This window comes from Lycium ferocissimum, chromosome 10 (assembly GCF_029784015.1).
Source record: "Lycium ferocissimum isolate CSIRO_LF1 chromosome 10, AGI_CSIRO_Lferr_CH_V1, whole genome shotgun sequence".
NCBI lineage: Eukaryota > Viridiplantae > Streptophyta > Magnoliopsida > Solanales > Solanaceae > Lycium > Lycium ferocissimum.
The window spans coordinates 51991275-52017711 of NC_081351.1; the positions used below are offsets into that span (position 1 = coordinate 51991275).

The following is a 26437-nucleotide window of genomic DNA, read 5'->3' on the forward strand; positions in this document are numbered from 1 at the left end:
ATATATATATAGCAATAGACTTAAAGACAATCCCTCATCCGAATCACATTGAACTCTTTATATATTTTCTTTAATCTTCTAAGATCTGGAGAAAAATGGCTCAGCGTTACCACTTATCCTCCCTCTTAGTACTTGCATTTCTCAATTTATTTGCCATTCATGGAAGCATAACTGGTGCCACTGCACGCCACCTTCTAGAGACTCCCCTCCCTGAGATTCCTAAACGACTTCCGAAAGTTCCAACCTTGCCAAAGCCCGAGCTACCAATTGTCCCAAAACCCGAGTTACCAGCTTTGCCAAAGCCTGAGCTACCAGCTGCCCCAAAGCCCAAGTTACCGACATTGCCAAAGCCTGAAATGCCAACTGTACCAAAACCCGAGCTTCCTGCTATGCCGAAGCCTGAGATTCCAGCAATGCCGAAACCCGAGTTTCCTCCCTTGAAAAAGCCAGAAATTCCAGCAGTGCCGAAGACTGAGGTTCCACCAACTATGAAAAAGCCTGAAGTTCCAGCTGTGCCAAAGCCTGAGATTCCGACTATACCAAAGCCAGAAATTCCAGAACTACCAAAGCCAAAAGTCCCAGAGCTTCCAAAGGTAGAAGCCCCGTTGTCCCAAAGCTTCGAGATCCCGCCGTGCCAAAGCCGAGATTCCGAACTACCAAAGCCAAAAGTCCCGCAGCTTCCAAAGCTAGAAGTCCCAGTGTGCCAAAAGCTCGGGATCCCGGCTATGCCAAAGCGGAAATTCCAGACTACCAAAGCCGAAAGTCCCGCAGCTTCCGAAGCTAGAAGTCCCGGGCCAAAGCACGAGATCCCGGCTATACCAAAGCCGTAAATTCCAGACCACTAAAGCCAAAAGTCCCAGCTTCCAAAGCCGAAGTCCCCTCGTGTACAAAGCCCGAAATCCCGAACTACCCAAACCAACTTTTCCTTCATTTTCTCCACCACACAAACCCTCTACTCCTTGAGTAAAGTATATGCTACTGTCTCTCCATTACAAAGTACCCAACTGATGTTTTGGAATTTCCGTCTCAGTCTATGAAGTTTGCAGCATATGGGCCATGACATGGAGATGTTTGGCAGAACACATTGGATACTCTCTTCTAGGAGTAGAAATTGTAATTCTTTTATAGTATTTGAATTGGATGTACCATGTTTGACTTTTTATTATGGTATATGAGTGTTTTATATGCTTTCTATAGATACAGTGTAATAAAGCTAATGATCTATACTACTTTGCTTTAGTTTCTATCATTAGCCATCTCTGTTATTCCACTCTTTTCCTCTCCGTTTTTCTTTCCTAATTTATAGTAACCAATTTCTTACATCACATTTGTCCACTCATGTTGTTATCTCTCTACAGAATTACTGATTATTTAAGCTTTGGTTTACGTGATTGCAATAATAATTAGCTTTATTTCTGATCAGAAACCTTTGATTTGGGAAGAACAATACATTGAGTCAGGATCAAAGATAAGAAAATCTAATGGTATTGCTGATCTTGCTCTAGGCGTGGAAACAGAACTGGGGCTTCGTATTTTTCTATATGGTTGAATGGCTGAAAGCAAGAAAGAACTGGAGCACTAATTTCTCTTTCTTTTATTTGATTCTCTTGAGAGATAATCTTACATAGAGCTCAAGGTCAAACATTTTCTCTATTTTGTCAACTAATTTATTTCAAAAAGTAGTTACCAAAAAAGTGGTAGTCAAGTAATTTATATCAGTAGAACTCATGGCATTGAAATTATGCGGCTCTTATTACATAATCCTAGACAGAAAAAATTGATGAGATTATATACTGACGCTGTTTTGGGAGAAGTAAGAAAAAAAAGCTCTTAAAATGTCAATACTAATCCAAGCTCCTTAAAGTTGATATTCAAAGAACCGACTGTTTGTAATTGGTATCACATTGCGATCATTGTTTGAAGCACACATTGTATGAAGTGTGTGCCTTCACATGTGAAGCAATAATCCATTGCTTCCAATAGCTTCATCCCTTTAAGTAATGAAGTGATATCTTTTAATAAACTCGATGAGCGAATGCGCCTTTAGCAGAAATACTATGTTAATCCTTGGATAATATATAGATGTTACTACTTTCTTCTATTTTATTTGAGTTCATACATGCGATATTCGAGCTAGTGAAAATTTTACTTTGTCGTGATTTGCAATCCAACAGAACATTCTAACAACTATTAAGACATTTTATTATGGTTAACTCTTATAAACCACATGATAAAAGCTTTAATAGGCAACTCAGTGCCTTCTTTTTATTATAACCATCTAGTATTCAGAACTTTTTAGCTCGATTAATTTAGATTCATGCTGCATAGGTCCATTTAAGGGGGAAGCTCTCTTCATCAAGAATTTCTCCACTCCCAAGGCGCAAACTTGAGATCTCTGAGGATCTCATCCTTCCTATTACACCGTGGTGTCATCCAATTATCTATAGAAAAATAATATCTATTTAACAATAATACAAAATATCTTACATAAGCTTTATGATCTTATCATTTTTTCTGTCTAGGATTATGTAATAAGGGTCACATAATCTAAATGCCATGAGTTTTATTGATACAAATTACTTGACTACCACTTTTTGGTGACTGCTTTTTAAAATTAATTAGTTGATAAAATAGAAAAAATATTTCACCTTTGAAAATCGTAAGGAGGTAGCGATCATTAAATCATACCTTCTAAACTTAAAAAAAGGTAAAATAGTTTAAAGATTAAAAAAAATCATGGTTCTTTATTCTCTCTTGTATCATTGTCATTTTTACCTATATAATAGGGACCACCATTTCATTTTGCTCTCTTCTCTATTTAAATCCAAAGTTTTGCTCATTTTTTTCGCACACTTTTGCATGATACGTTCATTTGCTACTTCTCTTCAAACTACTTAGAAACCACTTACAGAGTTTTCAACTTTTATTTTCACCACCTTCCATCAATTCAATTCCCTCATTCTCTTACTTCAACTCTCTTTTTCATCTCTCTTTCTCTACATTCTTCTGTCTTTAATACAAGTGGGATTTGGTTCTTGAGACTCTTTCTTCATTTTTCCTCGTTGATCTTGGTCAAATCTTCTTCTCTACTCTTTTCTGTGGTTATGAAACACTTTATTTTTTGTGAGTATGGTCAGTTCAGAGGCTAGATACTCGTAGATGTTGATGTGCTCACCAGTTATGTTATTGAAAAACTACTACGCTTCAACTATTTTATACTTCTATTTTTAATGATTGATACTCTTTGAGAAATTGTGCTTGTCCACTATTCTTTTGATATGGGTGTATATGATTTTTTGCTTTGGTTGACTATTTTTAGTCATGGTTTTCTTTTATTTTTTTGTGTTTTTCAGATTTGAATTTGTCATTCTTAATTACATGGTTAAAAGAGGTTTCCATCGAACATGTGAGGTATTTCCCGAAGAAATTATTGCTAATCAAAATCATGTTGGTAAGTATCTGCTTTTAGTCACAGTGACTGAACTTCAGGCACATATTCTGAACTTCAACCACTGTGTCTAAAAAGAGATCTTACCAACAAGATTTAGATTAGCAATAATTTCTTCGGCGAATACCTCGACGATTCGATGGAAATCTCTTTTAGCCATGTTATCAAGAATGACAAATTCAAGTCTGAAAAACACAAACAAATAAATAAATAAAAAAACCATGACTAAAAACAGTTAACCAAATGAAAAAATCATATACACCTAGATCAAAAAGTGGACAAGCACAATTTATTTATAATTTCTTTTGTTTATTACTCCCTCTAGTCTATGTTTACTTGTCTAGTAACGTTAAAAAAAATAAAAGTATAAAATAATTGAAAATATGCGAAATTTGTAATTTCTCAATAAAATAACCAAAATGACACATCAAAATCTATGAGTAACTAGCCTCCTATGATTTATTTTTGAGAACCTTGTAACTAATTCATACTCACAAAAAATAAAGTGTTTCATGTTATTTTGTTATGCAACCATAAAAAAAAATGAGAAGAGAAGAAGATTTGACCAAGAATGAAGAGGAAAAATGAAGAAAGAGTCTCAAGAACTAGATGTATATTGAAGAAAATTATAAATAGCCTCCACTTAGATTACAAACAGAAGAATGTAGAAAGAGAGATTAAGTGAGTGAGAGAATTAAATTGATGTAAGGCTGTGGAAATGAAAGCAGAAAACTTTGTAAGGGGTTCCTAAGTTAGCTTGAAGAGAAGTTGCAAGTGATAGTAACATACAAAAGTGTAAGGAAAAAAAAAAAAAAAAAAAAAAAGGGCAAAACATTAAATTTAAATAGAGAAGAGAAATGGTGGTCTCTAGTGTACCTACAAAAATGATACAGTCAGAGAAAACAGGACCTTGATTTTTTTTTTTTTAAATTTTATTATTTAACTATTTACTTTTTTAAAGTTTAAAAGGTATTATCTAATTTAGATATGATTTAATTGTGTCTACCTACTTATGATTTTCGAAGGTCAAACATTTTTTCTATTATGACTAATTAATTTTAAAAAGTAGTTATCAAAAAATAGTAGTCAAGTAACTTTTATCAATAGAACTCATGGCATTGAGATTATGAGATCCTTGTTATGTTATCCAAGACAGAAAAAATTGATAACATTATATAACTTAAGTAAGACTGTAAATTCTTGTTAAATAGATACTATTTTTTAAGTAATTGGATGACACCACCTGTGTAATGGGATGGATGAGATCATTCTACAATTAAATAGAGACCTCGGATTCGCGTTTTGGGAACAAAGAAATTCTTGGTAAAGAGAGCTTCTCCCTAAAATGGACCCATGGGACGTGAATCTAGATTAGTCGAACTAATAGGTTTCGTATACTAGATGGTTATACTAAAAAGAAAGCATTGGATTAATTGCCTATTAAAATTTATCATGTGGTATTAAGAGTAACCATAATGAAATGTCTTAATAGTCATTAGAATGTTCTGTTGGATTGCAGATTACAATAAAGGAAGGTTTTCATTAGCTCCAATATTGCATGTATGAACTCAGATAAATATTGTCAGTTGGTAGTAACATCTATATATTATGTAAGGACTAACATAGCATTTTTGTTAGAGGAGCATTCAATCATCCAGTGTATTAAAAGATATCACTTCATCTCTTAAAAGGGATGAAACTATGTGAAGCAATGGTTTATTGCTTCATATGTGAAGCCATGCACTTTATACAATGTGCGCTTGAAAAAATGATTTGCAAAGTGGTCCCAATAATAAACGGTTGATTCTTTGAATCTCAATTATAAGGAGTTTGGATTAGTATTGACATTGAAGAGCCTTTTTTTTTCTTTTTTCTTTCTTACTTCTCTCAAACCAGGTTCTCAGAGAGTATATGACCTTATCAATTTTTTCAATCCAGGATTACATGATAAGGATCGGATAGTCCCAATGCCATGAATTGTATTGATATAAATTACTTAACTATCACTTTTTGGCAACTATCTTTTTAAATCAATTAGTTGACAAAATAGAAAAAATTGTTTAACCTTCGAAAAAGATAAATAAATAGCAATAGTTAAATCATATCTAAATTAGATCATACATTTTAAACTTCAAAAAGGTAATACAGTAAAATGATTAAAAAAAATAAATCCCAAAGTTCTTTTTAAGGAGCAAAACTTAATCTTGTAACTCTAATTAAGGTGTTTGAGGTGTGTAATTTTGATTTCATTTGCCATATTTCACTTGCTTGTGTGATGTCGGGCAAAGTATTATGTATAGCGACTTGTTATAAGCAGTATAAGAAGGAGCGCCTTATTTTGAGTTCGGATTAGACCATGGATGAGTAGAGTACTTTTGATTGGGTCAAAATTCTATGTGGACCAATACGTTGAGGTCATGTGTTTAATTAGAATTTAATTAAATGTCATATGATTAAGCCATTAATGGAGGGGCAATTTTAAACTAAAAAATAACCATCTTAAAATCAGAATTTGATTCAATAGGTGGAAGGATGATATTTTTAAGTCATTTCTAATACATCATACATTAAAGATATTTTTTACCTTTTCGGTTTATTTAATAATGTACATAGAATATAATAAATGAAAAGTATAGGTATTTATAGGTGAAGAAAAAGGTAATAGATCTTGTGTGTGTGAGTGTGTTGCGGGGGGGGGGGGGGGGATGAAGGAAAACGGTGAAAATAGTATGCTGTTTTATGTTTTTACTATTTTAAGTGTTATTTATTTAATGAAGTAAATGGAAAATATACAAGAAATATTAATAAAAAACTAAATCTAGGCTCTTTGAAATATTAACTACACACTTGACATTCATCCAAGTAATCATTGAGAATTACTAGATATTGCCTTACTGGAGTGGGGCTCTCAGCGTGTTGAATGCTCTCCACATTTTGGGCATTTTGAGGGACATAAAAAAAAAAACTGAAATATAATACTAGAGGAACATAAAATGCAATTGAGGGGTGGAAAATAAACGGGAATAAAAGAAGGATTTTTATAGTTGGTGTGAGGTATTTTTGCAAGATAAAATTTGGTAATCTTGTAAATAGTCTTCTATATATATTGACTTATATTAGATTTGATCAGAAGACAAAATTAGACCAAAATCTATCGAGCTTAAAAACTTTCAAAAAATATTAACTTAGTAAGAAAATCAATATGATAGAATGGGTAACTAAATTATTATTATTATTATTATTATTATTATTATTATTATTATTATTATTATTATTATTATTATTATTATTATTATCTCTCCATTTTTACGTATTGAATTGGTGGTTTGTGAAGGGCATAAATGTCCATGAACATTATAAGGACATTTTGGTAATTTAACATTTCAACTTGAAGCTTTTAACTTTTATAATAAATATAAAATATTATTCTGATGAATGTTACAATTCAATTATAATTTGCTTCAGCCATCTTCGTTTCTAGTGTTGGTGTATTTGGAATTTTAAAATAATAATATATCATGATCTTTTATTAATATCCATTATCCCATTATCTAACTTGGTCGTCACATTCATTTAACCATTCTCCCATTCAACCACTTTCTTCCCAACAACTCAAACACTAAATTATCCACCAACCCATGTTCTCACATATTGTTCATCAATTTTATTCCCTTACTAACACCTGATTTATTCTATGGGAGGTTCTTCACGCCTGTAAATATGTGTCATTCTACCTTGTAACGATGTGTGAAAAATATAGTGGAGGGCATGAATTAGTGAGGTTAGTTAAAAGGGAGAATTTTATTTTGTTGAAGATGTTTTTTTGTGGTGGAGCTTTGTACCAAAAATTAGTCCAGAGTTGATATGGTAGGGACGTTGTGTCCTGATCGGGAACAAGTCAAAATTAGACCAAAATCTATCGAGCTTATTTCAAAAAATATTATCTTAGTAAGAAAATCAATATGAAGATAACTTATTATTATCATCTCTCCATTTTTACTTGAATTGGTGGTTTGTGAAGAAAGCATATCCAATGTCCATGAACATTAAAAAAGTTATTTATTTTAACATTTCAACCGTCTTATTGTGTTATTTTACGTGGCTCTGTATCAATATCAAAGCTATATGCAATGCAACTGTCCTTTTATCTTAGATTCGATATGCTATTCTTTCAGCTATTGAATTGTTTTATTTCTTGGAAAATTGTATAAACCGTAAAAGTGTGTCACTTGCAATATTCCACCATTTTATGTGGAATAGCAGAGGATAATGTATTCCAAGTTAAAGCCATCATCGTTAGTTTATGCTTCTGTAAACTCGGGCACGTCAATTGTCTGTTTTTGATTCGCCAGACTTGGAAGTGTCACTCTCTTGCACACCTCTGTTTTTATATGTAAAGAAAATAACAGGGATGAAAAAATTAAGAGAAAATAATTCATGCGAAAATAACCTTTTTGTTTAGACATGTATACGGGTAAAACCGAGGACACGGTCATGCTTGGTTTCCCGTTATTACGACTATGCTCGGGATTCGCCCGATGAATCTCACCGGATCGAGAGCTCGAGAACGGATTAGTGTGAGGCAATAATGGAAGGACACCGCCTTATTTGTCATTTTAATATCCGCCCTCACTCATATTCCGGCTAATCCTATGACAACTGTCCTTTTAACAAATTATTTGCTTTATTTAGAGTTGTACTAGGTCTATAACTCCTCTACTATATAAAGGGTGAGGCCCCATTCGGAAAGGGGGTTGGCAATTGAGAATAGAGAGAGGATTGAGATCAATAATCATAAAGAATATAGCTTAGTTTATGCTTTGTTCATAAGTTTTATTTCGATTCGCATTCCTTGAAAGCTCGTGATAAAGAGACACCGAACTCGGTTTCCCAACCCGAGGTCCCGTAACCCGCGAATTTGGTTAGATTTGATTTCTTTGACCATTCCATCGTATGTCATTCATCTTCAATTGATTTAACCAGTAAAACGTTACTATCTTTGGCACCGCATATAAATTTAACTGCTTACATATTTAGGGTTAAACAAGACATTTTCGGTAAAATGTGAATCCAGGACTTTTCTCTTTTCAAGAAAATGAAATCAGCCAAGTAAAGGATTATTAGCAGGTTGCCAGCATAACCTATATGTTTGTGACAGATTTAGAATATTATGTAATTAGGTCATCCAGATTGACTTTTGTGCAATGAAAGTGTAAGCTAAGTGGATGAGAAGTTCAACTACACAGGTCCTTACTTAACAAACAAAAAGCTGAAGTCCTTGTCGCATGCGCTCGTAAAACATATGTATATAGCAATAGACTTAAAGACAATCCCTCATCCGAATCACATTGAACTCTTTATATATTTTCTTTAATCTTCTAAGATCTGCAGAAAAATGGCTCAGAGTTACCACTTATCCTCCCTCTTAGTACTTGCATTTCTCAATATATTTGCCATTCATGGAAGCATAACTGGTGCCACTGCACGCCACCTTCTAGAGACTCCCCTCCCTGAGATTCCTAAACTAGAACTTCCGAAAGTTCCAACCTTGCCAAAGCCCGAGCTACCAATTGTCCCAAAACCCGAGTTACCAGCTTTGCCAAAGCCTGAGCTACCAGCTGCCCCAAAGCCCAAGTTACCGACATTGCCAAAGCCTGAAATGCCAACTGTACCAAAACCCGAGCTTCTGCTATGCGAAGCACGAGATTCCAAAATGCCGAAACCCGAGTTTCCTCCCTTGAAAAAAGCCGTAAATTCCAGCGTCGAAGACCGAGGTTCCACCAACTATGAAAAAGCCTGAAGTTCCAGCTGTGCCAAAGCCTGAGATTCCGACTATACCAAAGCCAGAAATTCCAGAACTACCAAAGCCAAAAGTCCCAGAGCTTCCAAAGGTAGAAGCCCCAGTTGTCCCAAAGCCTGAGATCCCGGCTGTGCCAAAGCCGGAGATTCCAGAACTACCAAAGCCAAAAGTCCCAGAGCTTCCAAAGCTAGAAGTCCCAGCTGTGCCAAAGCCTGGGATCCCGGCTACGCCAAAGCCGGAAATTCCAGAATTACCAAAGCCAAAAGTCCCAGAGCTTCCAAAGCTAGAAGTCCCAGTTGTGCCAAAGCCCGAGATCCCGGCTATGCCAAAGCCAAAAATTCCAGAATTACCAAAGCCAAAAGTCCCAGAGCTTCCAAAGCCAGAAGCCCCCGTTGTGCCAAAGCCAGAAGTCCCCGTTGTGCCAAAGCCTGAAATCCCGGAACTACCCAAACCAACTTTTCCTTCATTTTCTCCACCACACAAACCCTCTACTCCTTGAGTAAATTATATGCTACTGTCTCTCCATTACAAAGTACCCAACTGATGTTTTGGAATTTCCATCTCAGTCTATGAAGTTTGCAGCATATGGGCCATGACATGGAGATGTTTGGCAGAACACATTGGATACTTTCTTGTAGGAGTAGAAATTGTAATTCTTTTATAGTATTTGAATTGGATGTACCATGTTTGACTTTTTATTATGGTATGTGAATGTTTTATATGCTTTCTATATATACAGTGTAATAAAGCTAATGATCTATACTACTTTGCTTTAGTTTCTATCATTAGCCATCTCTGTTTGTCCACTCTTTTCCTCTCCGTTTTGCTTTCCTAATTTATAGTAACCAATTTCTTACATCACATTTGTCCACTCATGTTGTTATCTCTCTACAGAATTACTGATTATTTAAGCTTTGGTTTACGTGATTGCAATAATAATTAGCTTTATTTCTGATCAGAAACCTTTGATTTGGGAAGAACAATACATTGAGTCAGGATCAAAGATAAGAAAATCTAATGGTATTGCTGATCTTGCTCTAGGCGTGGAAACAGAACTGGGGCTTCGGTATTTTTCTATGTGGTTGAATGGCTGAAAGCAAGAAAGAACTGGAGCACTAATTTCTCTTTCTTTTATTTGATTCTCTTGAGAGATAATCTTACATAGAGCTCAAGGTCAGACATTTTCTCTATTTTGTCAACTAATTTATTTCAAAAAGTAGTTACCAAAAAAGTGGTAGTCAAGTAATTTATATCAGTAGAACTCATGGCATTGAAATTATGCGGCTCTTATTACATAATCCTAGACAGAAAAAATTGATGAGATTATATACTAACGCTGTTTTGGGAGAAGTAAGAAAAAAAAGCTCTTAAAATGTCAATACTAATCCAAGCTCCTTAAAGTTTATATTCAAAGAACCGACTGTTTGTAATTGGTATCACATTGCGATCATTGTTTGAAGCACCATTGTATGAAGTGTGTGCCTTCACATGTGAAGCAATAATCCATTGCTTCCAATAGCTTCATCCCTTTAAGTAATGAAGTGATATCTTTTAATAAACTCGATGACCGAATGCGCCTTTAGCAGAAATACTATGTTAATCCTTGGATAATATATAGATGTTACTACTTTCTTACTATATTTATTTGAGTTCATACATGCGATATTCGAGCTAGTGAAAATTTTACTTTGTCGTGATTTGCAATCCAACAGAACATTCTAACAACTATTAAGACATTTTATTATGGTTAACTCTTATAAACCACATGATAAAAGCTTTAATAGGCAACTCAGTGCCTTCTTTTTATTATAACCATCTAGTATTCAGAACTTTTTAGCTCGATTAATTTAGATTCATGCTGCATAGGTCCATTTAAGGGGGGAACTCTCTTCATCAAGAATTTCTCCACTCCCAAGGCGTGAACTTGAGATCTCTGAGGATCTCATCCATCCCATTACACCGTGGTGTCATCCAATTATCTATAGAAAAATAATATCTATTTAATAATAATACAAAATATCTTACATAAGCTTTATCATATCATTTTTTCTGTCTAGGATTATGTAATAAGGGTCACATAATCTCAATGCCATGAGTTTTATTGATACAAATTACTTGACTACCACCTTTTGGTGACTGCTTTTTAAAATTAATTAGTTGATAAAATAGAAAAAATATTTCACCTTTGAAAATCGTAAGGTGGTAGCGATCATTAAATCATATCCAAATTAGATCATACCTTCTAAACTTAAAAAAAGGTAAAATAGTTTAAAGATTAAAAAAATCATGGTTCTTTATTCTCTCTTGTATCATTGTCATTTTTACCTATATAATAGGGACCACCATTTCATTTTGCTCTCTTCTCTATTTAAATCCAATGTTTTGCTCATTTTTTTTCGCACACTTTTGCATGATACGTTCATTTGCTACTTCTCTTCAAACTACTTAGAAACCACTTACAGAGTTTTCAACTTTTATTTTCACCACCTTCCATCAATTCAATTCCCTCATTCTCTTACTTCAACTCTCTTTTTCATCTCTCTTTCTCTACATTCTTCTGTCTTTAATACAAGTGGGATTTGGTTCTTGAGACTCTTTCTTCATTTTTCCTCGTTGATCTTGGTCAAATCTTCTTATCTACTCTTTTTTTAGTTACGAAACACTTTATTTTTTGTGAGTATGGTCGGTTCGAGGCTAGATACTCGTAGATGTTGATGTGCTCACCAGTTATGTTATTGAAAAACTACTACGCTTCAACTATTTTATACTTCTATTTTTAATGATTGATACTCTTTGAGAAATTGTGCTTGTCCACTTTTCTTTTGATATGGGTCTATATGATTTTTTGCTTTGGTTGACTATTTTTAGTCATGGTTTTCTTTTATTTTTTTGTGTTTTTCAAATTTGAGTTTGTCATTCTTAATTACATGGTTAAAAGAGGTTTCCATCGAACATGTGAGGTATTTCCCGAAGAAATTATTGCTAATCAAAATCATGTTGGTAAGTATCTGCTTTTAGTCACGGTGGTCGAACTTCGAGCACATATTCTGAACTTCAACCACTGTGTCTAAAAAGAGATCTTACCAACAAGATTTAGATTAGCAATAATTTCTTCGGCGAATACCTCGACGATTCGATGGAAATCTCTTTTAGCCATGTTATCAAGAATGACAAATTCAAGTCTGAAAAACACAAACAAATAAATAAATAAAAAACCATGACTAAAAACAGTTAACCAAATGAAAAAAATCATATACACCTAGATCAAAAGTGGACAAGCACAATTTATCAGGAGTAACGTTAAAAAATAAAAGTATAAAATAATTGAAGCGCAGTAGTTTCTCAATAAAATAACCAGTGACACATCAAAATTTATGAATAACTAGCCTCCGAGCTAACCATACTCACAAAAAATAAAGTGTTTCGTAACCATAAAAAAGAGAAGAGAAGAAGATTTGACCAAGAATGAAGAGGAAAAATGAAGAAAGAGTCTCAAGAACTAGATTCCACTTAGATTACAAACAAAAGAATGTAGAAAGAGAGATGAAGTAAGCGAGAGAATTAAATTGATGTAAGGCGGTGGAAATGAAAGCAGAAAACTTTGTAAGGGGTTCCTAAGTTAGCTTGAAGAGAAGTTGCAAGTGATAGTAACATACAAAAGTGTAAGGAAAAAAAAAAAAGAAGAGCAAAACATTAAATTTAAATAGAGAAGAGAAATGGTGGTCCCTAGTGTACCTGCAAAAATGATACAGTCAGAGAAAACAGGACCTTGTTGTAAATATCTCAGAAGTGGATGTACATTAATTATCTTGTCATCATCTTGGAATTCATACGTGTAAGTTTTATGAGCTTCACTTGGTGACTAATCCTTTGTATGTTGCTCCTATAAATAGGAAGCACACATGCAATGTTGGAAGGAAAAAAAGGAAAAAGGAATATCAATACAAAGCAATAGTTACGTACTGCCTTACATATTTCATCATTTAGTACCTTTTGTACTTTATAAATTAAGTTAGTCTTTATTTTATATCACGTTATCAGCACGAGACTCTGTTATCTCAAGCAAATACTTTAAAAGCCTCGAAGGTATTGATTTTTTTTCTCTCCTTTACTAATGGCAAATCTTACTAAATGTGAATTTGTAGCCTTAGATATATCTGACAATAGCTATATGTCTTGGATTCTTGATGCCGAGATTCACCTTAATGCGATGGGTCGCGGAACACCATCAAAGATAAAAATACGGCATCAAACCAAGACCGTGCCAAGGCAATGATATTCCTCCGCCATCATCTTGATGAGAATTTGAAAATGGAATATCTCACGGTTAAAGATCCTCTTCTGTTGTGGAATGATCGAGAGATAGATATGATCACCTAAAGATGGTCATACTTCCACAAGCACGTTATGATTGGCTCCATTTAAAAATTTTGCAAGATTTTAAATCTGTTAAGGCATATAATTACGCAATGTTTAAAATTATTTCTCGGTTGAAATTATGTGGTGAAAATATCAACGATCATGATATCTTTGGAGAAAACATTCTCCACTTTTCCCGCCTCGAGTATGCTCACAAAATGAGCGATGAGAAATGAAGTTCAAGAAATATTGTGAACTCATTGCACATCTTTTAATTCTTAACAACATAACGAATTATTAATGAAAAATCATGAAAGCCGACCCACTGGTACTGCCCCATTCCCTGAAGTGAATGAGGCAAATTTTCGCCATTCTAGGCGTGGAAGTGGTCGTGGCTCCAGTCGTGGTCATGGTCGTGGTCGAGGAAGGAATTTTAATCATGATTCTCGCCTTGCACCAAATAATACCCTTCACCACCAGCAGTGTAAAAGGAAGGATGAAAAGCATGAAGCTGTGCAAAAGAAAAATTCAGAAAATAAATGCTTCCGATGTGGAGGAAAGGGAACATTTGGTCACGTACATGTCGTACGCCAAAGCACCTAGTTGAGCTTTATCGAGGCCTCCCTAAAAAAGGCCGAAAAGAATGCATTGAAGCAAATTTCATTTCGAAGATAATGTTGAACTCGTACATCTAGATGTGGCGATTTCTTTGAACGACTTTGAAGGAAAAATAGATCATCGATCGGCGATGGATCTGTAATAACTTAGATATTTCATAAATGTCGTTTATATTAGCTAATATGGTTATGTTTTCATAGTTATGTAAATAGAGTGTGTGTAATGCTTTGTTTAATAGTAATGTATGTTATAAAGTGTATGTAATGCTTTGTCTAATCATAATATCTACTTCGATGTTTACTTTGTCTATTCTTTCGTTTTGAAGAATATATGGAAAATCCTCGAACATTATTTGGATCAATGACCAGTCATGAAGATATTTGTGTGATTGATAGTGGAACAACGCATGCTATATTCAAAGATGAGAAATATTTTTCTCACTTGCGTAGAAAAAGGGGAAATATTAATACAATTTCCGGCAATTCGAAATTAATTGAAGGCTCCTAGGAAGAGCTACTATATTTCTACCTAAGGGGACGAAACTTATTATAGAAGATGCATTATTCTCTTCTAGATCCCCAAGAAACTTGTTGAGTTTCAAAGATATCCGCCGTAATGGGTATCACGTCGAGACATTAAGTGTAAAAAATGATGAATATCTTATTATTACAAAGAATGTCTCCGGCCAGAAATATGTTTTGGAGAAATTACCAACTTTGTCTTACGGCACATACTATGCGAAATTAGTACAATTGAAACGCACTCAATCGTAAACCGGAAGTTTAACGATTCGGGAACTTTATGCTTTGGCATGGCCCGGATGGGTCATCCTGGATTGATAATGATGAGACGAATTATTGAAAATTCAAAAGGGCATCCACTTAAGAACACGAAGATTCTTGAAAGCGGTGAATTTTCATGTGTCGCTTGTCATCGGGGCAAATTGATAACCAGCCATCACCAATGAAAGTTGACGTTGAATCTCCTTCTTTTCTAGAGCGTATACATGGGGATATATGTGGACCTATTCACCCATCTTGTGGGTCATTCGGATATTTTATGGTTCTAATAGATGCGTCTTCGAGGTAGTCTCATGTATGCCTCATATCGTCTCGCAACCTGGCGTTTGCGAAGTTATTGGCACAAATAATACGCTTAAGGGCACAATTCCCAGATTATCCTATTAAGGCTATACGTCTTGATAATCCTGGAGAATTTACATCCCAAGCTTTTGATGATTATTGTTTATCAGTTGGGATAAAAGTTGAACATCCCGTAGCTCATGTTCATACCCAAAATGGCCTTTTGAGTCATTTATTAAGCGTTTGCAATTGATAGCAAGACCATTACTTATGAAAACACGGTTGCCTACCACCGTTTGGGGTCACGCTATCTTACACGCGATATCCCTTATTCGCCTCGAACCGAGTCATTATAATAAATACTCCCATCACAATTAGTATTTGGTCATGAACCAAATATTGCTCATCTCCGAATCTTTGGTTGTCTTTTGTGTATGTGCCGATAGCACCACCACAACGCACTAAGATGGGCCCCCAAAGAAGGTTAGGAATATATGTTGGGTTTGAATCACCCTCTATTATTCGCTACCTTGAACCATTAACGGGAGATTTATTCATTGCACGATTTGCAGATTGTCGATTTGATGAAACAAATTTCCCACAATTAGGGGGAGAGAGAGAAAGAAGAAACCAAAAGAGAAATTGCGTGGAAAGTTTCATCACTATCTCATTTTGATCCACGTGCCCCTATATGTGAGCGGGAGATCCAAAAGATCATCCACTTGCGAGAAAATAGCAAATCAAATGCTAGACGGATTCTTCGATTTGAAAAGAATAACTAAGTCGCATATCCTATTTTATAGAATGTGCCTATTCGAATTGACGTTCCAAAGGGACAATATACTAGTGTCATAGCCTCTGAATCTCATCCACGCCCGAAGCGTGGTAGGCCATTGGGCTCCAAGGATAAAAATCCTAGAAAAAAAGAAATACAAACAATGATCGAATGACACTATGAAAGGATCTCATGAAGAGGTCCAAGATCGATTAATCTGATATTCTGAAGAAATCGGCAAACCCGAGACTCCAGGTGAGTAAAGAACTATCATTGAGTTTCTTGGTGATGAGGTCAATTTGAATCATTCGAAAATTGTGGTGAATAGTGTTTTTGCATATAATGTTGCACTAAATATTATGAAAGGCAGTGAGGATCAGGAACCTCAATCCGTCGAAGAATGTCGACGAAGATATGATTGGCCAAAATGGCAAGAAGCAATTCAATCAGAATTGAACTCACTTGCTAAATGTGAGGTTTTTGGACCTGTAGTCCAAACGCCTAATGGTGTAAAACCAGTTGGCCACAAATGGGTCTTTGTACGGAAAAGAAATGAGAGAAATGAAATTGTACGATACAAAGCACGCTTTGTTGCACAAGGATTCTCTCAAAGACCCGGCATTGACTATGAAGAAACATATTCACCGATTATGGATGCTATAACATTTCGATACCTTATCGGTTTAAGGCGTATATGAAACCCTTGAAATACATCGATGGATGTGGTTACGACTTATCTTTATGGCTCACTTGATAATGAAATTTATATGAAAATCCCCGAAGGATATAAAATGCACAAGCATTTGGTTTAAAGTCTCGGGAAATGTATTCAATTAGATTACAAAGATCATTATATGGTTTAAAACAATCAGGGCGCATGTGGTATAATCGCTTAAGTGAGTACTTGATAAATGAAGGATATACAAATGATGCCATTTGTCCATGTGTTTTATTAAGAAAACAAAATCGGGGTTCATTATACTTGTTGTTTATGTTGATGACATAAATCTCATTGGAACTCCAGAAGAGCTCCAAAAGGCGATTGAATATTTGAAGGAAGCATTTGAGATGAAAGATCTCGGAAAGACAAAACTCTATCTTGGTCTGCAAATTGAACATTTCACAAAAGGGATCTTTATCCATCAATCTGCCTATATAGAGAAAGTTTTAAAACGGTTTTACATGGACAATGCGCATCCTTTAAGTACTCCTATGGTTGTTCGCTCACTTGAAGTGAGCAAAGATCCATTCCGACCTCAGGAAGAAAACGAAGAGCTACTTGGGCCTGAAGTACCATATCTTAGTGCAATAGGTGCACTTATGTATCTTGCTAATGCTACAAGACCTGACATAGCATTTTCAGTTAATTTACTAGCAAGATATAGCTCTTCTCCTACACGGAGGCATTGGAACGAGATTAAGCATATATTGCGATATCTGAAGGGAACTAGCGATATGGGTCTGTTTTATACTAACAAAGATAGTACAGATCTTGTTGGTTATGCGGATAAAGTTATTTATCGATCCACATAAAGCTCGATCTCAAACGGGCTATCTGTTTACATGCGGAGGTCTTGCTATATCATGGCGATCGACAAAACGATCTATTGTTGCTACTTCTTCAAATCATCTTTGAGATAATCGCTATTCATGAAGCAAGTAGAGAATGTGTGTGGTTGAGATCAGTGATACATTTCATCCGAGAAAGATGTGGCTTGAAGTGTGATACAAAAATACCCACAATATTATATGAAGATAATGCTGCATGCATAGCTCAATTAAAAGGAGGTTTCATAAAAGGGGATAGAACGAAGCACATTTCACCAAAGTTATTCTTCACACATGATCTTCAGAAAAATGGTGATATTGATGTACAACAAATCCGTTCAAGTGACAATCCTGCAGATTTGTTCACCAAAGCTTTAAACTTCAACTCTTGAGAAGATGATATTCAAGATTGGAATGCGAAGACTCCAACATCGAATCGTGGTCTTGATCGGGGGAGTAGAATACGCTTCTTTGTACTCTTTTCCCTATGCTAAGGTTTTGTCCCATTGGGTTTTCTTGGCAAGGTTTTTAATGAGGCAGCCCTCAAAGCGTATTACTAGATATGTGTACTCTTTTTCCTTCATTGAGGCTTTTTCCCATAGGGTTTTTCCAAATAAGGTTTTAACGAGGCACATCATCTATTAATGGACATCCAAGGGGGAGTGTTGTAAATATCTCGAAAGATGTACATTAATTATCTTGTCATCATCTTGGAATTCATACGTGTAAGTTTTATGAGCTTCACTTGGTGACTAATCCTTTGTATGTTGCTCCTATAAATAGGAAGCACACATGCAATGTTGGAAGGAAAAAAAAAGGAAAAAGGAATATCAATGCAAAGCAATAGTTACGTACTGCCTTACATATTTCATCATTTAGTACCTTTTGTACTTTATAAATTAAGTTAGTCTTTATTTTATATCAGACCTTGAATTTTTATTTTTATTTTAAATTTTATCATTTAACTATTTACTTTTTTAAAGTTTAAAAGGTATGATCTAATTTAGATATAATTTAATTGTTACTACCTACTTATGATTTTCGAAGGTCAAACATTTTTTCTATTATGACTAATTAGTTTTAAAAAGTAGTTATCAAAAAATGGTAGTCAAGTAACTTATATCAATAGAACTCATGGCATTGAGATCATGAGATCCTTGTTATGTTATCCTAGACAGAAAAAATTGATAACATTATATAACTTAAGTAAGATCAGAAATTCTTGTTAAATAGATACTATTTTTTAAGTAATTGGATGACACCACCTGTGTAATGGGATGGATGAGATTATTCTACAATTAAATAGAGACCTCGGATTCGCGTTTTGAGAACAGAGAAATTCTTGGTAAAGAGAGCTTCTCCCTAAAATGGACTCATGGGACGTGAATCTAGATTAGTCGAACTAATAGGTTTCGTATACCAGATGGTTATACTAAAAAGAAAGCATTGGATTAATTGCCTATTAAAATTTATCATGTGGTATTAAGAGTAACCATAATGAAAGGTCTTAATAGTCATTAGAATGTTCTGTTGGATTGCAGATTACAATAAAGGAAGATTTTCATTAGCTCCAATATTGCATGTATGAACTCAGATAAATATTGTCAGTTGGTAGTAACATCTATCTATTATGTAAGGACTAACATAGCATTTTTGTTAGAGGAGCATTCAATCATCCAGTGTATTAAAAGATATCACTTCATCTCTTAAAGGGATGAAACTATGTGAAGCAATGGTTTATTGCTTCATATGTGAAGCCATGCACTTTATACAATGTGCGCTTGAAAAAATGATTTGCAAAGTGGTCCCAATAATAAACGATCGATTCTTTGAATCTCAATTATAAGGAGTTTGGATTAATATTGACATTTGAAGAGCCTTTTTTTTCTTACTTCTCTCAAACCAGGGTCTCAGAGAGTATATGACCTTATCAATTTTTTCTATCTAGGATTACGTAATAAGGATCGGATAGTCTCAATGCCATGAGTTCTATTGATATAAATTACTTGACTATCACTTTTTGGTAACTATCTTTTTAAATCAATTAGTTGACAACATAGAAAAAAATTGTTTAACCTTCGAAAATGGTAAATAAATAGCAACAGTTAAATCATATCTAAATTAGATCATAAATTTTAAACTTCAAAAAGGTAATACAGTAAAATGATTAAAAAAAAAATCCCAAAGTTCTTTTTAAGGAGTAAAAACTTAATCTTGTAACACTAATTAAGGTGTTTGAGGTGTGTAATTTTGATTTCATTTGCCATATTTCACTTGCTTATGTGATGTTAGGCACAAGTGTTCAGCTTGTTATAAGCAGTATAAGAAGGAGCGTCCTATTTTGGGTTCGGATTAGACCATGGATGAGTAGAGTACTTTTGATTGGGTCAAAATTCTATGTGGATTGTGGACCAATACGTTGAGGTCATGTGTTTAATTAGAATTTAATTAAATGTCATATAATTAAGTCATTAATGGAGGGGCAATTTTAAGGGTGAAAATTGTTTACACCCCCCAACTTTGCTCTGAAAATCAAACTCCTCCATCAACTTTGAATAATAGACATTCTCCCCTCCTTTATCCAATGCAATGACTATTTCACCCTTATTTTTTTCAATCCTCCATTTATGTAATACATTCTATATTATATATAATATTTATTTATTTAATCTAGGTATTTATAGGTTCTTATTTAAAGTTTATTAACATTATAAGTAGAATAATACTTTTATGAATTTATAACAAAAATATAATGCTATTTTTTATGATTGTTAGTTTAATATTATATACAGTAAGTTTGTATATATGTATGTATATGCATGTGTGTATATTTAAGTTCCACTTCTCTCTTATTTATATAAATAAACAAGTTTTGGTTGTCTCTAATGGAATATTTCTTAAATTATAACAAAATTCATTTACAGTATAAATAAATAAATTTTAAAAAAATTTCCCTCTATTTTTTTAAATTGTTTTTGCATTACCTACATAGAAATATATTTATAAAGTTATTATGACCAATTATTTTTCACTTGTATAAATAAATATTAAAGTTTTTATTATTTTTAATAAAATTAATTTTTTGTTTATTCTGCTAATTTGTTCTATTATAGAACATCATTAACTTACATATGCAATTAGTATTTCTCACTTTTTACTTCGCCTAGAAGATAATATTAATTTTTTATAAGAAATTTGTTACATGAATTTTAAAAAATGAAAAATAACATGATTTTAAAGAAGTAAAAAAAAAAAAGTTAATAATGCAAGGATAAAGTAGGCATTTTAAAAAGTCAATTAGGATATAGGGGGGAGAATGTCTATTGTTCAAAATTGAAGGGGGAGTTTGATTTTTAAAGCAATGTTAGGGGATATAAATGATTTTCACTCCAATTTTAAACTCAAAAATAACAATCTTAAGGGAGAATTTGATTCAATAGGTGGAAGGATGATATTTTTAAGTCATTTCTAATACATCATACATTAAAGATTTTTTTTTTTTTTTTACCTTTTCCGTTTATTTAATAAAATGTACATAGAAGACATAATAAATGAAAAGTATAAGGTGAAGAAAAAGGTAATAGAGCTTGTGGGGGTGGGCGGATGAAGGAAAACGGTAAAAACAGTATGCCGTTTTGTGTTTTTACTATTTTAAGTGTTATTTATTTAATGAAGTAAATAGAAAACATATAAGAAACATTAGCACAAACTAAATCTAGGCCTTTGAAATATTAACTACACACTTGACATTCATCCAAGTAATCATTGAGAATTACTAGATATTACCTTACTGGAGTGGGGTTCTCATCGTGTTGAATGCTCTCCACATTTTGGGCATTTCGAGGGACATAAAAAAATTTAAAAAAAAACTGAAATATAATACTAGAAGAACATAAAATGCATTTGAGGGGTGGAAAATAAAGGGGAATAAAAGAAGGATTTTTATAGTTGGTGTGAGGTATTTTTGCAAGATAAAATTTGGTAATCTTGTAAATAGTCTTCTATATATATTGATTTACATTAGATTTGATCATAAGTCAAAATTAGACCAAAATCTATTGAGCTTAAAAACTTTCAAAAAATATTATCTTAGTAAGAAAATCAATATGATAGAGTGGGTAACTAACTTATTAATATTATCATCTCTCCATTTTTACGCATTGAATTGGTGGTTTGTGAAGGGCATAAATGTCCATGAACATTATAAGGACATTTTGGTAATTTTAACATTTCAACTTGAAGCTTTCCACTTTTATAATAAATATAAAATATTATTATGATGAATGTTACAATTCAAAATCTATCGAGCTTAAAAACTTTCAAAAAATATTATCTTAGTAAGAAAATCAATATGATAGAGTGGGTAACTAACTCATTATTATTATCATCTCTCCATTTTTACGCATTGAATTGGTGGTTTGTGAAGGGCATAAATGTCCATGAACATTATAAGGACATTTTGGTAATTTTAACATTTCAACTTGAAGCTTTCCACTTTTATAATAAATATAAAATATTATTATGATGAATGTTACAATTCAATTATATTTTGCTTCAGCCATCTTCGTTTCTAGTGTTGGTGTATTTGGAATTTTAAAATAATAATATATCATGATCGTTTATTAATATCCATTAACCCATGATCTAAAGTGGTCGTCATATCCATTTAACCATTCTCCCATGTTCAACCACTTTCTCCCCAACTACTTAACACTAAATTATCCACCAATCCATGTTCTCACATATGACTCTTTGACCAAAATAAGCTATTATTTCAGCCAATTCATCAAAATAATATATTTTTTTGAAAATTTACAGAATTAGAATAAACGTATTTCACAGTAACGTATTAGACATTATTTTATTCAAAAACTTTAACGGCAAAAAGTTAAAGGTTAACGGTGTTAAAGGGTAATTCTAGTAACGTTTATGGTTAATACGTTCACGTGAGTAACGACTCTAAAGAATACAAAATCGACATTGATTGATCTTAAAGTCGTAACTAAATATGTGCATTCTACCTTGTAACCTTTCTACGAATCCGGCACGACCGGTTAAATCCGTTCTTCAAATTACGAACCCTTCTGATTGATTTAATTATAAAACTTCACCGACAATATTGATTACCCTTAAAAAAAAAAGTATCGATTAGCCTTACAAAAAGATACTGATTAACCTTAAAAAATTGATTAGGATTAAAAAAATATTGATTAACCTTATAAAAAAAAAGTATTGATTAGCTAAATAAAGTAGTTTTCAATTTCAAAACAACACCAAAGAAATTATATGAGCAGAAGTTGGTTAATTCTCCCTTTCAACATTTTCTTATACATTTTAAAGTGCAAGATGGTTAAGACCCAAAAGAAATTAAAGATACAATGTCTTAAGTTTACAACAATAACTACTAGTAATTAGTGCTTATATATCACAAAATCTTTTCATATATGAAAATTAAGAAGACTCTCAACGAAAAATACTCCATCTTCTAGAAGCAAAACAATAGCTAAATTTGGTCTCTTAATTCACTTACTTGGAACTAAATTTGTATAAAGTAAAATGGCAGCTAAGAATGCTTTCCATCAAGTTGTAGACTAAGAGACCTTAGTGAATCATATATATGCCATAAAATAAAGCACTCAAATCAGCTAGGATAAAATAAAGAACTCAAATCAATGGAACATTGAAACCATTAATTAACCATAAAACGTTACTCACAGTAACGTATTAATCATAAAACGTTACTCACAGTAACGAATTACCCTTTAACACCGTTAACTTTTAACTTTTTTGCCCGTTGAATTTTTTGAATAAAATAATGCATAATACGTTCTATATGAGAATACGTTTATTCTACTTCTGTAAATTTTCAAAAGAATATATTATTTTGGTGAATTGGTCAATAATGGCTTACTTTGGTAAAAAATTCTCTCACATATTGTTCATCAATTTCATTCCCTTACTAACGCCTGATTTATTCTATGGGAGGTTCTTCACGCCTGTAAATATGTGTCATTCTACCTTGTAATGATGTGTGAAAAATATAGTGGAGTGCATGAATTAGTGAGGTTAGTTAAAAGGGAAAATTTTATTTTGTTAAAGGCGTTTTTCGTGGTGGAGCTTTGGACTCAAAGATTAGTCCAGAGTTAACGTAGTAGGGCTGTTGTATTTAAGAGCGAACAAGTCAAGAGTATTACTGCTGGAGTGATGAAGATTCGACACAGTGAGCTTGAATATCTTTAAAGTAAGCGAGATACCCACGTCTCAACCTGAAAAAGTTATTCTATTTTCCGGACAAAACCGCCTTATTGTGTCATTTTACGTGGCTCTGTATCAAGATCAAAGCTATATGCTATGCAACTGTCCTTTTATCTTGGATTTAATATGCTATCCTTTCAGCTATTGAATTGTTTTTTATTTCTTGGAAAATTGTATAAGGTGTGAAAAGTGTTTCACTTGCAATATTCCACCATTTTATGTGGAATAGCAGAGTAATGTATTCCAAGTTAAAGCCATCATCGTTAGTTTATGCTTCTGTAAACTCGGGCAAGTCAATTGTCTATTTTTGATTCGCTAGACTTGAAGTGTCACTTTTGCGCATCGCTGTTTTTATATGTAAAGAAAATAACGGGGATGAAACAATTAAGAGAAAATAATTCATGCGAATAATGAGGTAAATATGTATTACACCTACTTCTTGTCACCCATTTCCTCATGTTTCATCCTCTAATGGTGATGTTAACCAGTAAAACGTTACTCCTAAAGCTAGAAACGTACAAATTCTATAAATAGCCTTTTTGTTTAGACATTTTCGGTAAAATGTGAATCTAGGACTCTTTTCAAGAAAATGAAATCAGCCAAGTAAAAGGATTATTGTCAGGTTGCCAGCATAACCTATATGTTTGTGACAGATTTAGAATATTATGTATTTGGTCATCCAGATTGACTTTTGTGCAATGAACGTGTAAGCTAAGTGGCTGAGAAGTTCAACTACACAGGTCCTTACTTAACAAACAAACATGCATTCGTAAAACATATATATATATATATAGCAACAAACTTAAAGACAATGCCTCATCTGAATCACATTGAACTCTTTACATATTTTCTTTAATCTTCTAAGATCTGGAGAGAAATGGCTCAGCATTACCACTTATCCTCCCTCTTAGTACTTGTATTTCTCAATTTATTTGCCATTCATGGAAGCATAACTGGTGCCACTGCACGCCACCTTCTAGAGAGTCCCCTCCCTGAGATTCCTAAACCAGAACTTCCGAAAGTTCCAACCTTGCCAAAGCCCGAGCTACCAATTGTCCCAAAACCCGAGTTACCAGCTTTGCCAAAGCCTAAGCTACCAGTTGCCCCAAAGCCTAAGTTACCGACTTTGCCAAAGCCTAAAATCCCAACTGTAGCAAAACCCGAGCTTCCTGCTATGCCAAAGCCTCAGATTCCAGCAATGCCGAAACCCGAATTTCCTCCCTTGAAAAAGTCGGAAATTCCAGCAGTGCCAAAGACTGAGGTTCCACCAACTATGAAAAAGCCTGAAGTTCCAGCTGTGCCAAAGCCTGAGATTCCGACTATACCAAAGCCGGAAATTCCAGAACTACCAAAGCCAAAAGTCCCAGAGCTTCCAAAGCTAGAAGTCCCAGTTGTCGCAAAGCACGAGATTCCCAAAAGCTTGAAATTCCAAAAGTCCCGCAGCTTCCAAAGCTAGAAGTCCCAGCTGTGCCAAAGCCTGAGATCCCGGCTATGCCAAAGCCGAAAATTCCAGAATTACCAAAGCCAAAAGTCCCAGAGCTTCCAAAGCTAGAAGTCCCAGTTGTGCCAAAGCCTGAGATCCCGGCTATGCCAAAGCCGGAAATTCCAGAATTACCAAAGCCAAAAGTCCCAGAGCTTCCAAAGCTAGAAGTCCCAGCTGTGCCAAAGCCTGAGATCCCGGTTATGCCAAAGCCAGAAATTCCTGAACTACCAAAGCCAAAAGTCCCAGAGGTTCTAAAGCCAGAAGTCCCTATTGTGCCAAAGCCTGGAATCCCGGAACTACCTAAACCAAATTTTCCTTCCCTTTCTCCACCACACAAACCCTCTGCTCCTTGAGTAAATTATATGCTACTGTCTCTCCATTACAAAGTACCCAACTGATGTTTTGGAATTTCCATCTCAGTCTATGAAGTTTGCAGCATATGGGCCATGACATGGAGATGTTTGGCATAACACATTGGATACTTTCTTGTAGGAGTAGAAATTGTAATTCTTTTATAGTATTTGAATTGGATGTACCATGTTTGACTTTTTATTATGCTATATGAGTGTTTTATATGCTTTTTACATATACCGTGTAATAAAGCTAATGATCTATGCTACTTTTCTTTAGTTTCTATCATTAACCATCCCTGTTTATCCAACAATTCTTGAACTGTACCAAATACATCAGGCTTTCTAAAGGGTTTTCCTTTAAGTACTCTTTGAATATTCTAATGGGGTTTTTCTAATAAATTACCGAAATCTGAAAGTGAAAAAAGAAATGGGTATTTAACACCTTCAACTATACTAGCTATAACAGGATAAGCTTGAGGTGAATTGTAACAATTAAAGGGCTTTATTGGAAGACTAAAAATGGGATTTTTAAGGGATTTAATGGGTTGTGAGTAGGGGTGCTTATCGGGCGGTTCGGTTGGATAATTGTGCTTAACGGTTCGGCTTATCGGATATCGATTTTTAAATGTCTCAATCCGCTGACCAACCAATAAGTTATCGGTTGGTTCGGTGTGGATTTAGCGGTTAACGGTCGGTTTATCGGTTCATCAATAAAA

The 26437-nt window shown here is 34.0% G+C and overlaps 1 protein-coding gene across 1 annotated transcript; it reads left to right on the top strand.

Annotated features, from left to right (window-relative positions):
- LOC132034255 (protein PELPK1-like) lies at positions 1 to 26032 on the top strand. Its single transcript, XM_059424543.1, has 3 exons — positions 1 to 593; positions 9244 to 9609; positions 25329 to 26032. Exons 1-3 carry the CDS (start codon positions 96 to 98, stop codon positions 25719 to 25721), a joined length of 1257 nt encoding a protein of 418 aa, XP_059280526.1. The 5' UTR covers positions 1 to 95; the 3' UTR covers positions 25722 to 26032.
- The last annotated feature ends 405 nt before the right edge of the window (positions 26033 to 26437 follow it).